At 28.5% G+C, this 17928-nt stretch overlaps 1 protein-coding gene across 5 annotated transcripts in view; it reads left to right on the top strand.

The window, feature by feature from the left end:
* Positions 1-17928, top strand: part of LOC126736685 (diuretic hormone receptor-like) — a 221939-nt gene that overhangs the window by 92718 nt on the left and 111293 nt on the right. For 4 of the 5 annotated variants that reach the window (XM_050441185.1, XM_050441183.1, XM_050441180.1 and 1 more), the window contains exon 2: positions 9629-9950. In XM_050441185.1, the coding sequence (XP_050297142.1) occupies positions 9823-9950 (128 nt within the window). In that variant the 5' untranslated portion in view covers positions 9629-9822. Of the gene's footprint in view, positions 1-8732; positions 8873-9628; positions 9951-17928 lie in introns of those variants that run through there. The other variant, XM_050441182.1, reaches the window with a different exon arrangement.

Raw genomic sequence — 17928 nt, 5'->3', positions numbered from 1 at the left:
TAATTCTACTTTAGAAAATAATATTGCATCTAAAATCCATTTCAATCTTATTAGAAAACGCTTAATTATGTCATAATTGAAAAGTTTACCACAACGATTGGATGTTTGCATGTTGGTAAAATTATTTATCAACCCATAAATACCTTAAAACCTAAAAATCTCTCCAATTTCCATGAGTAACAAGAAATTGACTGGTTGAGGGACTTGGTTAGATTGAAATCAATTTCTTAGTTAGTTCAAATTGCTTTATTTTCTCTATAGACGTTTTTGCTAAATGACTCCTAAAGGCATCATTTGCATTTCTTGAGTTGCTCTTAATTAATAAAATTACTTACATATTTAAAAATATTAATGTTATATTAATTAAATATTATTTCCAAATCCTTGTAATTCTTGGGTTACTCCTAATTATACATAAAGGTCTTAAAATTAAATAAATTTCTGCTTGTACTAGGAACTTTAGAACTTAAATTACTTTACAAAGCTCTAATTTTAGTATTAAAAAATTAATTGTTTAAAGGACTTGGTTTTTGTTAAGAGTCTAAATTGGATCTGAATGCCTCACACAAATAATTTTTTTTTGAATTTCGTCAAATTGCTCTATTTTAATCCATATACTTAGTAATTTTACTCTAAAGGGCTCAAAATTACTCACAAGGAGGATAAAATCATTTTCTCTTATCCCTAGAACTTAGGTTAATAAATTTACTAATTTTAAAATTTAAAAACAATATATTTTTTTAGAGCCGCATTTTTAAACTATAAAAGAGAGCTGTACGTTATTTACTGATACTTAATAGTAGGACTTCTTATCAAGAATTCTTAAAAAAATATAAAATATTAACTTTTCCTTCTTTATTTATGTTTGAAGTCCATATTAGCAGTTCCAGAAAGATCAACTCACAACTACCCATTTAAGAATTAGAAGCATGAACTTCATCTTCTAATCCTATAGTCAGAGTTAGTTCTATAGAATATCGGAATAAAGTGATGTGTTCATGTATAATTTAAAAAATGAAAAGAGAAAAACACTATTTCCAAGTAATCCAAATACTATTAAGAGAATAATAATACTTTTTCCAGGCAATCCAAATGCTACTAAGAAAATGAAGCGATGACATAGCAAAAGGTGGAAAAGTCGAATTTATTATATTTATAATAAATTCATTTATATATCCCTATCTAGTCTTAGTCTAAAAATTAGAAAAATATCGGAAAGAACTAATTTTGTTCATATTTAATTTGACAGATTAAAAGAGAAAAACACTATTTCCAAGTAATCCAAACGCTATTAAGAAAATGAAGCGATGATATAGCAAAAGGTCGAAAAGTCGAATTCTCATTTATATATCCCTATCTCAGTCTGAAAATTAGAAAAGTATCGCAATAAAGTGATATTTTTCGTAAATAATTTGATAAACTTAAAAAGAAAAACACTTTTTCCAAGCAATTCAAACACTGTTAAATGAATGAAGCGATGATATGCAGGGTGACTTTCAACCTATGCGCATAAACTTGGGAAATGATAGCTGATGAGTAATAATGAAAAAAAAATGTGGTAAAATATTTTTAGTTTTAGAGATATCCATATTTTTTTAAATAAAGAACGTGTATTTTTACACGTGTTTAATTTAAAATCATTTTAAGCAACTGTTCGAAGTTGTTTCCATTATTTTCGATACAGACTTGAGCTCGTCGAATCCATGAAGACGTACATGCACGGGCCAAACCAGACTGTAGGCGAATTGCGTCACTGGCAGCGTTTATGCGATGGCGTAGCTCTTGCTCAGTATCAACTTCGTTTACATACACCATTGTCTTCATATGACCCCACAAATAAAAGTATAATGGATTAATGTCAGGCGAGCGAGGGGGCCACCCAACTGGACCATCACGGTCTATCCATAGTTTGGGAAACACACGATCTAAATGTCGTCCACCTACAAACTAACTACTGCTAAAGATTTCAAACATTATGACTTGTTTACTATCAGTTATTAATAAACAAAATAAGTTCGTCTGGTATACGTTCTGTTGACATTTGTTTAACTTTATTTCGGAAACCAAAAATATTTTACTACATTTTTTTCTCATTATTACTCATTATTGATCTTGATCTATCATTTCCCAAGTTTATGCACATAGGTTGAAAATCACCCTATATAAAAAGGTGCATAAGTCGAATTCTCATTTATATATTCTAAATTAAATACTGTAAGCATGGTACTAATAAGAATGAAAACAAAATATGAATTCATATAACAAAAACAAAAACTGTAACGATTTCTTAAAATAAATCTGTCTTTGCTTGTGAATAAATTAATTAATAATGACTAGATATAAAACAAACACATATGTACAAATTAATATGCAAGTTTTTCACAAGGTATATAAATATATACAATGATGTAAATACCATTATATTTTTTTTGATTTTTGTAAACACAAATCAATAAAAAAAATAGAAACTCTAACAAGAAAATAAATGAAATAAAGATTTCTAAATGCAACCTTAAAAGTTTGCATTATTGCCAAATTCCTACAGGATGGTTTTGCTTAGTCACAATAGTGTAAAGATGCCAGTGGGTTTAAAAGGGGATTCTACGGAAATTTAAAAAATCTATGACTATATGGGCAATTACTAATATGTATAAAAAATAATTGCAAGAATATTTTAATCTATTTCCAAAATTCTGATCGGTAGAAGATAGAGGTCTAAGAATTAGAATTAAATTGAAAAAATTAAGAACTATGACATAGATATGACTAAAATAAAATTGCATCTGTAATTCTACCTTGGAAAATAATAATGCATCTAAAATGCATTTCAACCTTATAAGAAACCACTTAGTTATGTCATAACTGAAAAGTGTACCTGTCTTCTGCTCTATGTAGAAGTACAATGATTTAATGTTTGCATAAATAGTCAAAAGAATTAATCAAAAACTTTAAATTAGAAGAAAATCGTGAGGCTTAGCATTTTCCACCTAAAGGGAACATAAAAAAACAGTTGTCAAATACGATAGATAAAATGTCATTTACGTCATTATTGTCATACTTGATAGGCGTCAAAAACCATCTTGTGTAGCAGACTTTTCAACCTTCATACCCATGGTTTCACCTTGTAAGTATTTAAATAGACTGGACTAAGTTTTTTTTGGACTATAGGTATCATATCATATCACATCACATCAAATTTTTCGAGTCAATATTGATTATTTTAAAGTAATTATTGTATTTAATTTTCTTTTGTAGTTCATTCTATTAAAATAAATAAATTTAATCAGGGAAAAGCAAAATCGTTAATGATTTTTGTTGTCATAGTAGAGGTATTGTCTTTTTCTTTATTGTTATAGGTTTCTTTCATAGTATATTTATTTATTATATTATAAATATGGATGAAATGTGTCTATATCTTTGTATTCGTTGATGTGTATGAGCGTGACCTAAAGGGAACCGGTGTGTTTTTAATAATGGAGGGTATTAATTCTAATTTGGAACATCAAGGTCATATAAATATACGTTCAATTCAAATGGGGTTCTATGGATTTATAAATTACGTATCTGATTTTGACATATTTGAGGTTTCAGAGACATGGCTCATTTTACAGATTGATTTTTAAAATCCATGAATATAATTTTATAAAAAGAGACTGAAATAGTCGTGAAGAAGGATATATTTATGCAAACAAGTATATAAAATATACATTAGTAGTATTTGAAAATGCCACACAAGTTTTTCAATATCTTAATTTAAATAATAAAAATAGTCTTTCTACAAACTTATAAAAAAATCTTATAACTAATAGATTAAATTATCTTGATTTTTTTGGAGGATATCTTAAGTATGTCACTACCATTTTATTGCAATATAATATTATTATAATATATTAATATAATGTTCCTTTAAATACAGCTACTCTCTTGGACATAATAACTATTAATCAAAATATTGAATGTTAAACATCGGAATTTGTTCTTATACCTGAAAGTATTACTGATCATAAATTAATATATGAAAATTTAAATATCCCTACATACAAGTCATAAAATATAGCGACTATGACAATACTGATAATTAACTACCATGGCATAATGTATACTATACTTATAATATTAAAGAAAAAGTGACCTTAATCAATGATATTACTTTACTTATTTAATTAATAAATATGCCCCTGTTAATATAAATCTTATAATAGAAAGACCATTTACACCTATGGATTATTGGCAATATAAAAGTTTTAATGAAACTCAGAGATAAAGCGCGTCAAAAATATATCAGAAGAATGAAGGGAGTCTAAATTAATACAGAGTTAGTAACGAAAGGGAAAGAGAGTTAAGATACAATAAACACTACTAAAAAACTAAAGTTTACACAAATTAAAAGCAGCTGTTTAAAAATATTTATTGTTATGAAAATTTTGTTCCCTTACTGATTTAAAATGAACCAAATCCTAGCAACAAAAATTCTTAGGGGAATATTTATCTTAGCCGCAATTTATTCCCTTTCAGCTTAACAATGATAAAACCTTAAAAGTGACCTTAAATGATCCCCGCATTGATATTAATAAAATTCTATCCATACAAATACGTTGATAACTATCGACTTTTAGCCAAATTTTAGAGGCAAATACCTCTAAAACATCGCAATAATCCTTCTAATTAAAGGATTTTCAAAGGCACTTAATTAATGCATAAAATCTTCTTCCGTCAATGTAAAACGGAGGAACTTTTCCAGCCTGGACTGTAATAGCTTAATACAATAATAACACACAATAGTAAGAAGCCTCTCTGGAAAATTCAAAACGGCTTATATTAAAATGAAGTTTGTTATTATGAGTTCACAAAACCTTTTAGGATAATTGAAACTGCAAACAATAGATTAAACTTTCAAGGGCCACCAATACTGAGTTATTAAAAACTTTTACTTAATTTTTTTATTTATCAAGCTAAATAGTTAATTGATATGAATAATATTCTAAAATACCTGTTTCAGTATATTTAATTAGCGTTTCAATATAATGGCATGCGATTAGCGATTCACATATTATCCCAGTAGAAAAACCATAAATTTATTCATAAGACCGGCGTGTATGATAAACATAATAAAACGTAGAAACTTGGTTTTTATCTTTTGGTTGTACTTGATAACATATGTTCTGAAGAAGGACGTGCTTTTATTATAAGGTATGTAAAGAGAGTTAATTTTATTTATACTTACAAGATGTTTGTCTAATAAAGCCTTAAAGCTCTATATGACTTAAATATTTGCCGTACAAGGTGATTTTTAGTCCAGGAGTTTTGGGGAAAATTATGAAGGAAATTAAGCATTAGAGTTTTATTAATTTCTGAAATAAGTTAAGGTTGTTTATCGAGGGCTTAGAGTTGACCATGAAAAAAATGTATATTTACTCAAAGTCAAGCAGATTTTAATTTATAATTGAAAAAATATTTTCTTTTTGAGAATCTCTGATAAAAATATGTTAATCATAAATTGCAAGTTTATGAGCTAAATGACCTTGATACATTGAAGATTGCATTTGCTAATAATTAACTTGATGTTAAATTTGTCTACAAAGCGCCTGGACTATCATCAGAATTTGAAATAGCGTTAACAATTTCTATTAATGTAAAAAAGTTAATATATTTTCATAAAACGTAATTTAATAAAAAAACATTTATATTTCCCTACGGTTCCTAGACTAATAGTCTCCTAAATTATAAATTAATTAAAAAATTTGGCCAAATTTTACTTTTTTTATTTCTCGAAATAATGATTATTTTTTCGACGAAGCTCCTGGACTAATAGCCTCTTATAATTTAAATTAATTTCAAAATTTGACTAGATTTTAATTCATACCCTGGAAAAAAAATCTTGAAAGCTTCTAGACTAATATACTTTGTTATATAAATTTCGATCAAAATTTGGTTCATTAATTCATGATTTTGGACAACATTTTGTTCCCAAATGGAGAGTTTACGACCTCAATGACCTTTACACATTAAGTTGATGTTAGATTTATCCCTAAAACTCCTGGACTATTACCGTACTTTAAAATACCATTAAAATTACCAATAATTTAAAAATATTTCTATATTTTAAAAAAAAAAATTTCTTGTTTAAAAAAAAGGTAGTTTTAAAAGAAATGAAATTAACATAGCAAAATTAATTTGTGATACTAAAATGTTAGATTGATTGTGATTTTGATGCATCAATAATAACCTGGAATTCATTTAGTGATGCTAAATGAAGTATTGATTAAGATTTTTATAAATAGTGATACTCTTCCACAAAGAATTGATTGTGATTCAGATGCATCAATATTAACCTGAAATTAATTTAGTAATGATAAATTAAGGGTTTGTCAATATTTTGAAAATGAATCAATAATCATAATGTTATTTGGCCAATATTTTCCCTACAGCTCCTAGACTAATACTTTCGCATATTTTAATTTAATTTTAAAATTTGGATAATTTAAGTTTTTAATTTGTGGACTAATATTTTCGTATAATTTAAATTAATTTCAAAATTTGGCTTATTTCAATTCAAAATTTTTAAAAAATAGATTTTTTTCTACAAAACTTAAATATATTTTCAAATTTTGCCAGATTTTGATTTAAAATTAAAAAAAAACTGCATTTTGCTCCTAGACCAATATTGTCCTAAAATTTATAATTATTTTAAAATTTGTAATTTTAATTTATAATTATTAAAAAAATTATTTTTTTTGCTTTTATTAAAAAGTTTCTGGATTAAATTTATTTGTTTATAAATCTTTCAATGTACTTATTGCCTAATACAAAATTAAATGAATACAAATTATATACCTAAAAATAATAATAACTGAATTAAAAAATATATAATTTCCAATAACTTCAAACAATTTTAGCAAAGAAAACACAAGTTTTCCTTCCTGCCCTCGACCAAGACGATTGAAATTTTGGATGACATAAAATAGTAATGCCGATGCAACCTCAGTAGACCCTAGATGTGCCATTACTTCATGCCATAACATCATTGTAGCTATACTATTTTCCATGTTATGAACACAACAGTTATAGGTAGAAAATTGCCTTTGATAGAAAATGGACGAATGAGTTAGGTTTGGGCAAAAAAGTACTTGCTGCAAATCTGTGCATAAAATCACATAATTAGGATTTATCTTAGCCATTTCGGTATCTTGTCTTAATGCCTGGTAGCCTGCTTCAGCTCGCATGTGATGGATTTTACTTTCATTTTCGATTTCCTTTACTTCGTGTTCATCGTTCGTTGAGCAAAGTTTCATGAACATCTTGTCACAGTATGAACAGATGTCTGATCTGGGAAGTCCAAAACGTAGGTTAAATTTACTTTTAAATATATCATGATAAGTCCTTAATGAGACTTTACTTTGTGGGTATTTTTCCAAGAACAGTCTATACATTTTTGAGATGCTCAAATCAGCTGGGAGGCAGTTCTTTGTGGATGCATTTCTGCTATAATGATTTTCCTGCTGTGAAAATGAATTAATATGTTCACATATTTTCTCTGCATCTGTTAGTTTTTTTGGGCGATTCATATGCTTTCCACGTTGGTCAGTTATACTTGTGTTTTTTTTGAATTTGATCAGATTTTAATGTAGCATCATTGAGAGTCTTAGTATATAAATTCTTGATGAAAACTTACAGAATTTATTTGTAATTTATATATGAGTAAAAATGTAAATCTTTACATTTTTTATTATTTTAACCTTTACTAAAGGCCGTTAACCTTTGAGCTAAATTATATTTATGATTTCTTAATTTAACAAAGAAAGGTACATTTCCATGATAGTTTATTGTTGATTAATGTGAGACGTAAATTTTTCTATATTTCGTGTAAAAAAAGTTGATTTTACATACACCCGTGGTGATTTTCTTTACTGTAAATAAATAAAAGTATAAATTTACAAAAATTATTGGTGGAAACTTAAATCCTAGCCACAGATTTACTATGATTTTTTACACAATTTTCTATGTAGCTTTTACATGACCAGGAGGGTAAATATTTACATTTGTAATTGTGTTAATAAAGATGGAATTAAATAAAATGAATTCCTTTTCTCTCATGTTCCTAACTTAATATTTTTTTCATTATTTAAATACAATTTAAATTTTGGTTTATCTAAATGTAGAATTGAAAAAATCGTTATTTATACAAAGCTCCTGGACTAATACTTGTTCATAACTTACATAGTTTTAAAGTTTGCCTGATTTTAAATGTATTTATTTCTTTAAACCTCTTAGACTAATATTCTCCTAATTCTAAATACGCCAAATGTAACAAGTGTTAAGTTTATAATTAGAAAAAAAAGGAAAAAATTACAAGAGTCATGAGTTATGAGTAATTTATCTCTAAATATTTTCGTTTTTAAACTTAAATTTAAAGTAAAAAAAATTTAATTTTTTTTCAAATATCTGAAAGAAAAAACTAAATTTAATAAAAAAAATATAGTTGCATATAGTTCATGTTGACTTTATCCCTAAAGCTCCTAAACTACATATAAAACTTCACCATAATTTAATTGAAAATAACGATAAAAATTCAAACAATTCAAAATAAAGAAAGTCGTGTCCAAATAAAACGTAGTACGCCTGGATAGTAGAAAAGAAGAGCATTGTATTACCCTGAACCGAATTAGTCGCTCAAATATTTAAACAATTTTGTAACAATAAACATCTGATAATATACTAAACGGATTCGCAATGTTTTAATAACGATAACGCGCTCAGTTTGCTTAATTAACTTACTACGCGAGTATGAATTAAAATTTTTAGTGCATTTCGGCAATAATTTTTTTCCAGTTTTATGGATTTTTAGTGGATCATATTAAACAATGGCTTTTCAGTAAGTTTCGACTTTATTAGACCATTTGAATCAGTTGTCAAGTGTTTACATAGGAAAATAATATAATAAAAAAAACAAAATGGCGTCCAATTTTGCTTAAAACGTTTTGGATCACAAAACAGTTTTACTACTAACCGAAATCCTTTATTTTATTCTTGACAGGACTGAGCTAACGAAGCTCAAACATTAACTAATACAATTGACTTTAAGGAATCGGACCTTTATCCCTATTAAGAATGATTCCTGCAATCAATAATTGATCTTCTTATTTGCCCTATGTATTTCTTATCACAATCGTTGTTTATTTTTATCATTTTGATATGTGGTAGAGATTTTAAGATTAATTTTAAACTTTTGTCTTCTGAACAGCTTATAACCAATATACATTGTTATAACCATCGAATGTAACAATTCTTTTAATTATTTTTTTTTATTTATTAAATCTGTTACTACATATAGGAAATGGGACTAAACCATATACTAAGGAATGCATGCTAGCATTACTTTCCAAAAATGTAATCAGATATTCCAAAGTTTCTGTTATATATTACGTGGAAGTGAAGTAAATATATTGAAAGGAACAAGAATTTCAACTTCAAAATTCATTCATTCATCATAGACTTTTATAATATAAAATATAAGACTTAATGCAAATTATTTACTGTTTTTCACAATTATGGCGGCAATATCATCGTTACTAACTATTACCCTAATTCGTTTTTCTTTAACTCTAACCTTTAACAATTTTTTTTGTAGACAATAACCACCCCTTACTAAGCCCCAACGATGCCTAAACGTCAACTTCAAGCAATTTCACCATCAACCCTCTTCAAAGAGTTTAGTTCCCGACCATTTCTCTACGAGGTCTACTACAGCCTTAGGAACAGAGGGATGCTAATCTGAAAACAATTGGATTAGTGTTAATTTAGTGTTAAAAATTGTAAACAATAATGAGTTATAACTGGTATGGTGCCAATTGGCAACAGGACCAAGGGCCAATGGACCACGAGGTGGAAGGTAGCAGTTATATGGGATATGGAGTTAATGGTAGTAGTTTGGATGACATGATGAGATTTAGGTGAGTGAAATAAGTCAATAATTATAAAAATTGCTACATGGAATTCTGCGTGGATCATATTTCTACTTTGGTGCAACAGTCCTTACAATTTCTAATATTTAAGAAAGTGTGTTGGAAGAAACCCCAGAAAAATCAGTAACTCATGACTTAAAGATTGTATTTGTATACTAGACAGTATAGTGGATCATAATTATACATTGACTATGCTTCTATCGGCTGAAGATCTAGTTTCAGCTGCTCTGCTTAAGGATTTTTATAAATATCATCAGCAATAAGTTTAATTAATATGTCTATAAGATTTAAAATAAAAGGTCAATAAGGTACAGGATTAAAGGTAATGGTCCCAGCACCGACTCCTGGATAACTACGCTTTTTACGAGATGTTTTTTTGACTTTTACTTGGTAGTATCGGGTTATTAGTATATCATCAATCATACTCAGTAGGTTTCCTTTTATTCCAAAGTTTTTGAGTGTTTTATTGATGACAAGTTTTGTGGGATTTTGTAAAATGCCTCCTCACAGTTCAAACACATAACGTCTGTTTGCTAATCGCTATAATGATATTCAGTCAAATCATTTAGACATTTTAATAAATTTGTTGTAGTAGAATATTTGATGGAATGTTGTAGATGAATATTGTTAATTATTGGGCTACTATCTTTTTCATGCATCTACGTGGATTACAACATGGACTGATTGGACGGTACTTTTCTAGTTAATGTGTTCACGTAAATGCAAGTAAAGGAATATTTTTGATTCTTTCTATGTTGTTTCAATAAAATATATGCATGCAATTTAAAAATTAGCTTTTTTGTCTACTTAAATATCCAACTAGTAGGATCTACTGGTGCGTCAATAGGGTCATTTTGAAAAGTAGGCAGCTCATACTATAACTATTTACTTTTCTTTTGACTCTAGACTTACTAGGCTGTCATTAGTATAATTACTAAGCCATGTTTCTGTAAGCGTGATTGTTGTTTGTTGTATATATTATCAAAACTCTAACTTTCCACTTATCAATTTTATTTGGTATTAATTATTGATTGGTGTACCAAAAATTTATTTTAACCCCTAAGCTGCTTACTTTTCATACAAGTCTTTTTTACAATTTTAGGAATCTTATTGAAATATTTTATAATTAGGTATGGTGTTCTTTGACTCTTTTGCTCATCCAGCTTCATAAAAACGTGCTTTAAATATTTCTTTTGGCTTTTGGTTTAGTTAGATTTTATGTAAATTTCTGGTCCTTTCACATCAAGTTTTCTCTTGTTTGCTTCTTTATTTGGAAGGACGAATTTTATTAGCCTCTTTTTCTTTCCAATAAATTCTTTTAGGCTATCTACCTCTTTCATCAGTTTAACAAGGTTGTTTGCTATTTTATTACTTTTTATAACTTTATTATCAGAAAATTTGAAGTTTTCCATTTAATTGTTTTATTATTAATACTTGGAACCCGGGTAAAAATGTGTTAATAATTTATTGTAAAAGGGTTTTTGATTAGTTTAGTAGGTAATTAAAGTAAATTTGTTTGTTGATTAAGTGCGTTACTTTGCGTTTGTGTAAATATAATTTTTTGGTCCTTTAACCCAAAAAAGTTATTTATTTTCTGTATTTTAAAGATAAGAAATTCATTTTTTGGCAGCATATTTTATTTTAGGCATCTAACTTCTCTCTTTTTTTAGGTTTAAAACAATAACTCATGGAAAATGAACTGCAATCAATAGTTTCCTAGATTTGTTGGAGTTTCATACTCCGAAGGCCTTTTAATAATTTTTTTATGATTTCTTATTAATTTTTTAGGTCCCTTGAACTGGCAAAAATTAAATATTTTTTAATGTTTTTGAAGTGTCCAGACTTTTGATATTAGGTATAATTTTTCCCAAATTAAAGAAAAAAATTCAAGCCATAAAACTTTCCCAATTTTCATTGAGTTTTTAGACTTATAACTTAAGCCAGTAATTTCTAGAAATTTTGCGAAAAATTGTGGAATTTTTCTAATATTTCATTTCGAAGGACGGATTTTATTGGCCTCATTTTCTTTCCAATAAATTCCAATTTCCCTTTTCCAATTAATTCCAAGTTCTTTGCTCTTTTATTACTTTATTGCTGGATTTCATGCATTTGATTCATTTGATTCTGTTATCTTTGCGTATCTCCTGCAAGTGCCTTACCACTTATAGGAAAATTATACAATGACATACCAAATAAATAGAAATATTTACACTTTGTTCAACTCAGTCGGAGAAGTAAAAAAATATAGCTAAAAAATTATGTAAAATGGGCTTTTTTCCTAAAATGTAACAAAATTTTAATAAAAACCAATCAAAACAAAATTTTGTTATTTTCTACCATTTTATCTTACAACCAATTTAATAATTGAAAATTCCACTCTAACTTTTAATTATTTCATCTCGTTTTTGCGTTGTTTACACTAATTATTTCCAACACAATTAGCATGCCAAAAACACAATTCGTGTTGTCGTGTAAACTGATATTCTTTTATTTATGTATTTGAAATTTATTTATTCAAGGTTGTGCCACAGGTATGGATAGCGATAAAGTATAATTAAAAAGAGCTTTTGCCAATATTATTAAAAGTTAACAAACAATACAACATTACAAAAATTATTTTGCTGTTAACGGTTTCTTTTTTTTCTAAAAAATTTAAATATTAAACCAAAATATACATATTGAATTGAATTTATCTTTTTCTCTCTGTCTTATAACCGAATCCTTTATAAATCACAATTGTAAATTCCAATTTAATTTATATTTATTTTTCGTTATATTTTATACGTGCAGTTTCCGGTAGGATGACAAAAGTATAAATAAAATTGATCCTGTAAATGTCCTTTTACACGCATATTTGAAATGTATATAAATTTAAAAAAACTCCCTAAATAAATCGAAAGTTCTCCCTTGTTAGACCTATATCTGGGACGCAGTCGCAAAATAAGCGACGAATCTCAATAAAAAGATTGTTTTCGTACGTGATTGGATAAGCTACAACAGAAAAACAACTTTTTAAAATGATATTTGGGTTATTAGAGAACTGACAGAGGGGTATTATGGGTTTACACTGGTAAGCCAGGAATCGATATGAAATTCTCATGAATTTGATACTTTGCACAACGGTTTTTCCAGATATAAGCAGTTGAGAAAGTGGAATTTTAGATTGGAGGTTGGAATGTTATTCAATTAATATCAAGGAAAACTATTAACAGTACAATATTGCTGCGAGGGATAAATCGTAGCTTATATACAGGGTGTCCCGAAATTACATAGCAATATTTTACCAGCCGCATCTTTGCCTAAAAATAAGACAAAAACTTTATATACAGGGATCTTGAAAAGTGAATCGTTTTCATGCTACAGGGTGTTTTATAATTCCTATTGAAGATGGTTTTTTGTTTATATTTACGAAAGGCTTAGTCGTTATTTTTCAAAATTTTTATCGGATACTATTGTTGTTGTTACTAACTGATTTTATAACATTTTATGCTAAAATGTATACAGGGTCGTATAAAATTAGTGGTCAGCAAAGATAAAAATGTCATAACTATTTTTCCGGTTACTTTTTAATTATTTGGATAGTAAAATTAAAAAGAACCAATATTTTTACATAAAAGATACTCTAAAGAAGTCTTATTTCGTTAGACGCCTCTGGTTTCAATTAATTTTTTGTTTGTTTTATTTGGTATTTTAAGTTTATTTTTCTTAGCTAATGAGTTAATTGTCTTAATTTTTTTCGATTATTTACAATTTTGAAATAGTTTTTGATCTTAAAATTAAGTATTTGTAATAGTATTATGTCATGTTTTTACCTGACGATTTCTAACATACCTTTTAATTTTATTAAACATGATCAAAAATACTTAATGAGTGTAGGTTGCAAAACATTTATGTCTGATTATTTCAAAAATTAGCGCTCCTATCAAAATAGGACAAGAGTATCTTTTTTATGTAAAAATGTTGGTTTTTTTTAATTTTACTATCCAAATAATTAAAAAGTAACCAGAAAAAAAGTTATGACATTTTTATCTTTGCTGACCACTAATTTGAATCGACTCTGTATACATTTTAGCATAAAATGCTATAAAATCAGTTAGCAACAATAACTGTAGTATACGATAAAAATTTCGAAAAGTAATGACTAGGCGTTTCGAAAATATTAACAATAAACCATCTTCAATAGGAATTATAAAACACCCTGTAACATGAAAACGATTCACTTTCTTCTTCAAGATTCCTGTAAATGAAGTTTTTGTCTTATCTTTAGACAAAGATGCAGCTGGTAAAATATTGCGATGTAATTTCGGGACACCCATATATATATATATATATATATATATATATATATATATATATATATATGTTACGGGTAAAGTTAGAATAAGGGTTAAACTTAGGTTTACCCGAATAATATTGAAATTACACATATTTCAGATTTTACCCGGGTAAACCGCGTTCTATCTGCTTTTGCGTGGGTAAAGTTGGATGTAGGAATTATTATTGCATCATCTTTCACCACGTTCAGTTCAGTTCTAAAATGGCAACTGAAGAGAGTGGACGTGCGCGTTTAGCACAGCGTTTTTATGAAGTTTTTAACGAGTTGGTGTCTACGAAAAGTGCAAATAGTTTTTATTTTAATAATGAACAATAACAAGAAATGTTAGAATCAGTCAAGTTGGCAAAAAACTTTAAAACTAAGACTACGCTACAAAATGGGCGGTTAAAGAGGTTTGACATATGTTCTGTTAAAGGCGTTAAAAAGCTTATTGCTCGTTTATCGTCAGGTGAATCTAGCATTAAATATTACGTTACAAACGACGAAATGTTTGACATTTTGCATAATGCACATTTAGCTATAGGACATGGCGGTAAGCACCGTATGGAAAGCGAATGTAAAAAAAAGTACAAGAATATAACTCAAGATGTTATTAAGTTATATCTGCGCTTGTGTGAAGGGTGCCAAAAGAAACTGAAATCTGCCAAAAAAGGACTTGTGATTAAACCAATGGTTTTTTCGGAGATGAACAGCCGTTGTCAAGTGGATCTAAATGACATGCAATCCCATCCGGATAGATAATACAAATTTATTATGGTTTATCAGGACCACTTAACTAAGTTTGTTTAAACACGTCCATTAACGTCGAAAAGAGCTGAGGAAGTAGCTAAGAGCCTGGTAGACATATTTTGTATTTCAAGATATACAGAACATGCTTATGACGTGGATGGACGATGAAAACTGCACGCGATGATCAAAAGGTCTAAGATTTGTTCAGTTAATGAAAAATAGGGCATACCATGATGTGATAAATCAAGCTCCTTATGCTGCCATGTTTGGGCATGATACTAATCATTAGTAATCATATTAGTCGGCCTATCCACATCAGCTTTTCCAAAAGAAGCTATTGATCTACGACCGAAGAAGAACTCGAGAAAGTGGTAAGGGAATTTGGTTTAGGTGAACAGCCTCAACAAGAAATAAATATAAACCAGTCTATGGATAGTGACCCAGAACCAGACAATTTGCAAGAAGATATTACTGAAGGTGGCAATATGGAAAATGGCAACAATAATTATCGAGAAAACGCTAGTAATACAGAAACTTCAGACAATCAGAGCAAGTGTGTAGAATGTGACAATTTAAATACGTTAGGGAATATATGGTGTGAACTTTGCTTGTACCAAAGAAATATACAGTCAAACAGACTAGACGCAAAAAGAAATTTAGAAAATCAAGCAAAGAAGATGAAAGCTTTATCTAATTCAAAGTTTCCCCATGTTCTGTTAAAGATACAGTGAGAGTAAAAATTTCAGACGTTGATCGAGGAAGGGGTGATTTTAGACATTTAGACAAACATTTCATGACAGTTATCAAGAAAATTAACGACAATTTGTATAAGCTAGCGAACCAGAGAAGAACTATCGAAGAAATGTTTTCCAGGAACCAATTTTCTGTGTGCAGTGAGAAGCTTATTGATATGGAAAGAGATGGAAAGTGTATCACCGGAAAAGAAAAATTTAAGACAACTTGCAAACGAACAGTCACTTTTAGGAGGTCAAGGTTATAAACGATGCAACTGTAAAACTAAGTGCATGACCAATAAATGTAAATGTAAAGCTATTGGAAATCTTTGTAACTCGAAATGTCACAGCAGCTTGTTTTGTTTGAACAAATAGATTATATTATCTTTTACTTTGTTAGGATACAGTTTTAGTGTTTACCTTTGATTTGTAAAATCTGTTTTTTTAATTAAAGAAACTTCTCCAAATATTTATGGCGTTATTTTTTAACATTAACCACGCCAAGGCGGATAGAACGCGGTTTACCCGGGTAAAGCCCGAAACGTGTACAATTTTATTAATATTTTGAACTTTACCCATGTTTTATGGGTATTGTGCAGTTTATCCGGGTAAACCTAAGCTTAACCGTTATTCTAACTTTACCCGTAACATATATATATATATATATATATTCACTAATTTAATTTCTGCTCTAGAAGTTAAAGTTTTTTAGATGTAGAAGAACATTCAAAATCCAGCTCTAGATAGTAAAAAGATGCGACTCTAAAAGCAACCCTATTGAATCTGATATATGTTATTATGAAAGCAATGATTTTTAACAAATTTCTTTTTATATTTAAATTATGATCTTGATAACGATCAATTTTAAAGCCAAACATATTAGGTATTTATTCTCTTAATAGATGTCCAAACTACTCTCCAACTGCAATCATTTCCATATCATGTCTAGTTGTTGGTAGAGATTGGTACACAATATCTTTTACATTACCCCATAATAAAAAGTCAAGGTATGTTAAATCAGGTGGTCTGGCAGGCCAAGTATGTAGGTACTATAATATCGCACGAAATAAGAAAAATATGCTACACCCGTTCAATGGAAGATACATGAAAGTAATGGAAATGCCCGAGTCGTTACATTATAAACAGTATATTACCATACTAACTTATTCAGAGGATGTGGCTAATATCACGACTAGGGGAAAAGATGGAAATTCTGTTTTGATTGTACTCATGAAAACCTGCAAAGTATATGGTTAAGGAATTCTTTCACCCAGAACGAATCTACTGTTTTGTAGTGAATAGTAAACTTAGAGGCTATATATGATCAACACTTGAAACAAGTAGTGAACATTGACTTAAGTAGTCGCAGTCTTGACAAATGCAGATGGAATTCGTCATTAAAGCAGATCTATTCCTAAATGTTCAAAACGTTTTTGAAGAATCTTCTGCCAATTTGACTATGGACCAGAGGAGTAAATTGCAACTTCTTGTTGAAAAAAATCAAGTTATGTTATCTTGACGATAATGACCTGAAAACAAGTACTAATTTGGTGAAGAATCGAATTAATCACAGTGCTCTGCAAAATAAGCACTTTGAAGGATTATGGTACCTAAACAGGGTAAAGTTCCCTTAATGCTTTCAGAAATGAGGTGAGGACACAAGAAACTATAAAACCATCTCAAAGTTACTAGTTAAGAAAAAGGATGGTTTTACTAAATTGTGAGGGCAAAAAAGAAAAAAAAATAGGCAAAAAAGACAAAATAGGAAAGAGACTGACTTGACTCTGCAAAACCAGTTTAAGAAAAATCATTAAATCTCAAACAATATTAAAGTACAATAATTATAAAAAGAATATTGAGCACAATTTAAATTTAGACCCTGCAAATGCATTTTGGCAGTTTTTGCGCAGTAAATCAAAAAAAGATGACTTGCCCAGTGAAGTGATCAACAATAAAATATGAATAATGAAAATACATACTCCAATGCTAAAAGTATTGCTGATGCTTTTGCAGAGAATTTCCAGTCCATTTTTGAAAAACCATCAAATAATGACATAAACAACACAGTTTTTACAAATAATGCTTTTAATTTTTGACAAATTAAAGAAGACAGTATATTAAATAGTATAAAGAAATTAAAACCTAAGAAATCAACTGGGCCAGACAT

Source organism: Anthonomus grandis, chromosome 5, assembly GCF_022605725.1.
Source record: "Anthonomus grandis grandis chromosome 5, icAntGran1.3, whole genome shotgun sequence".
NCBI lineage: Eukaryota > Metazoa > Arthropoda > Insecta > Coleoptera > Curculionidae > Anthonomus > Anthonomus grandis.
Note: the sequence above shows the minus strand (reverse complement) of the source record. Positions and strands in the feature narration are given on the sequence as shown.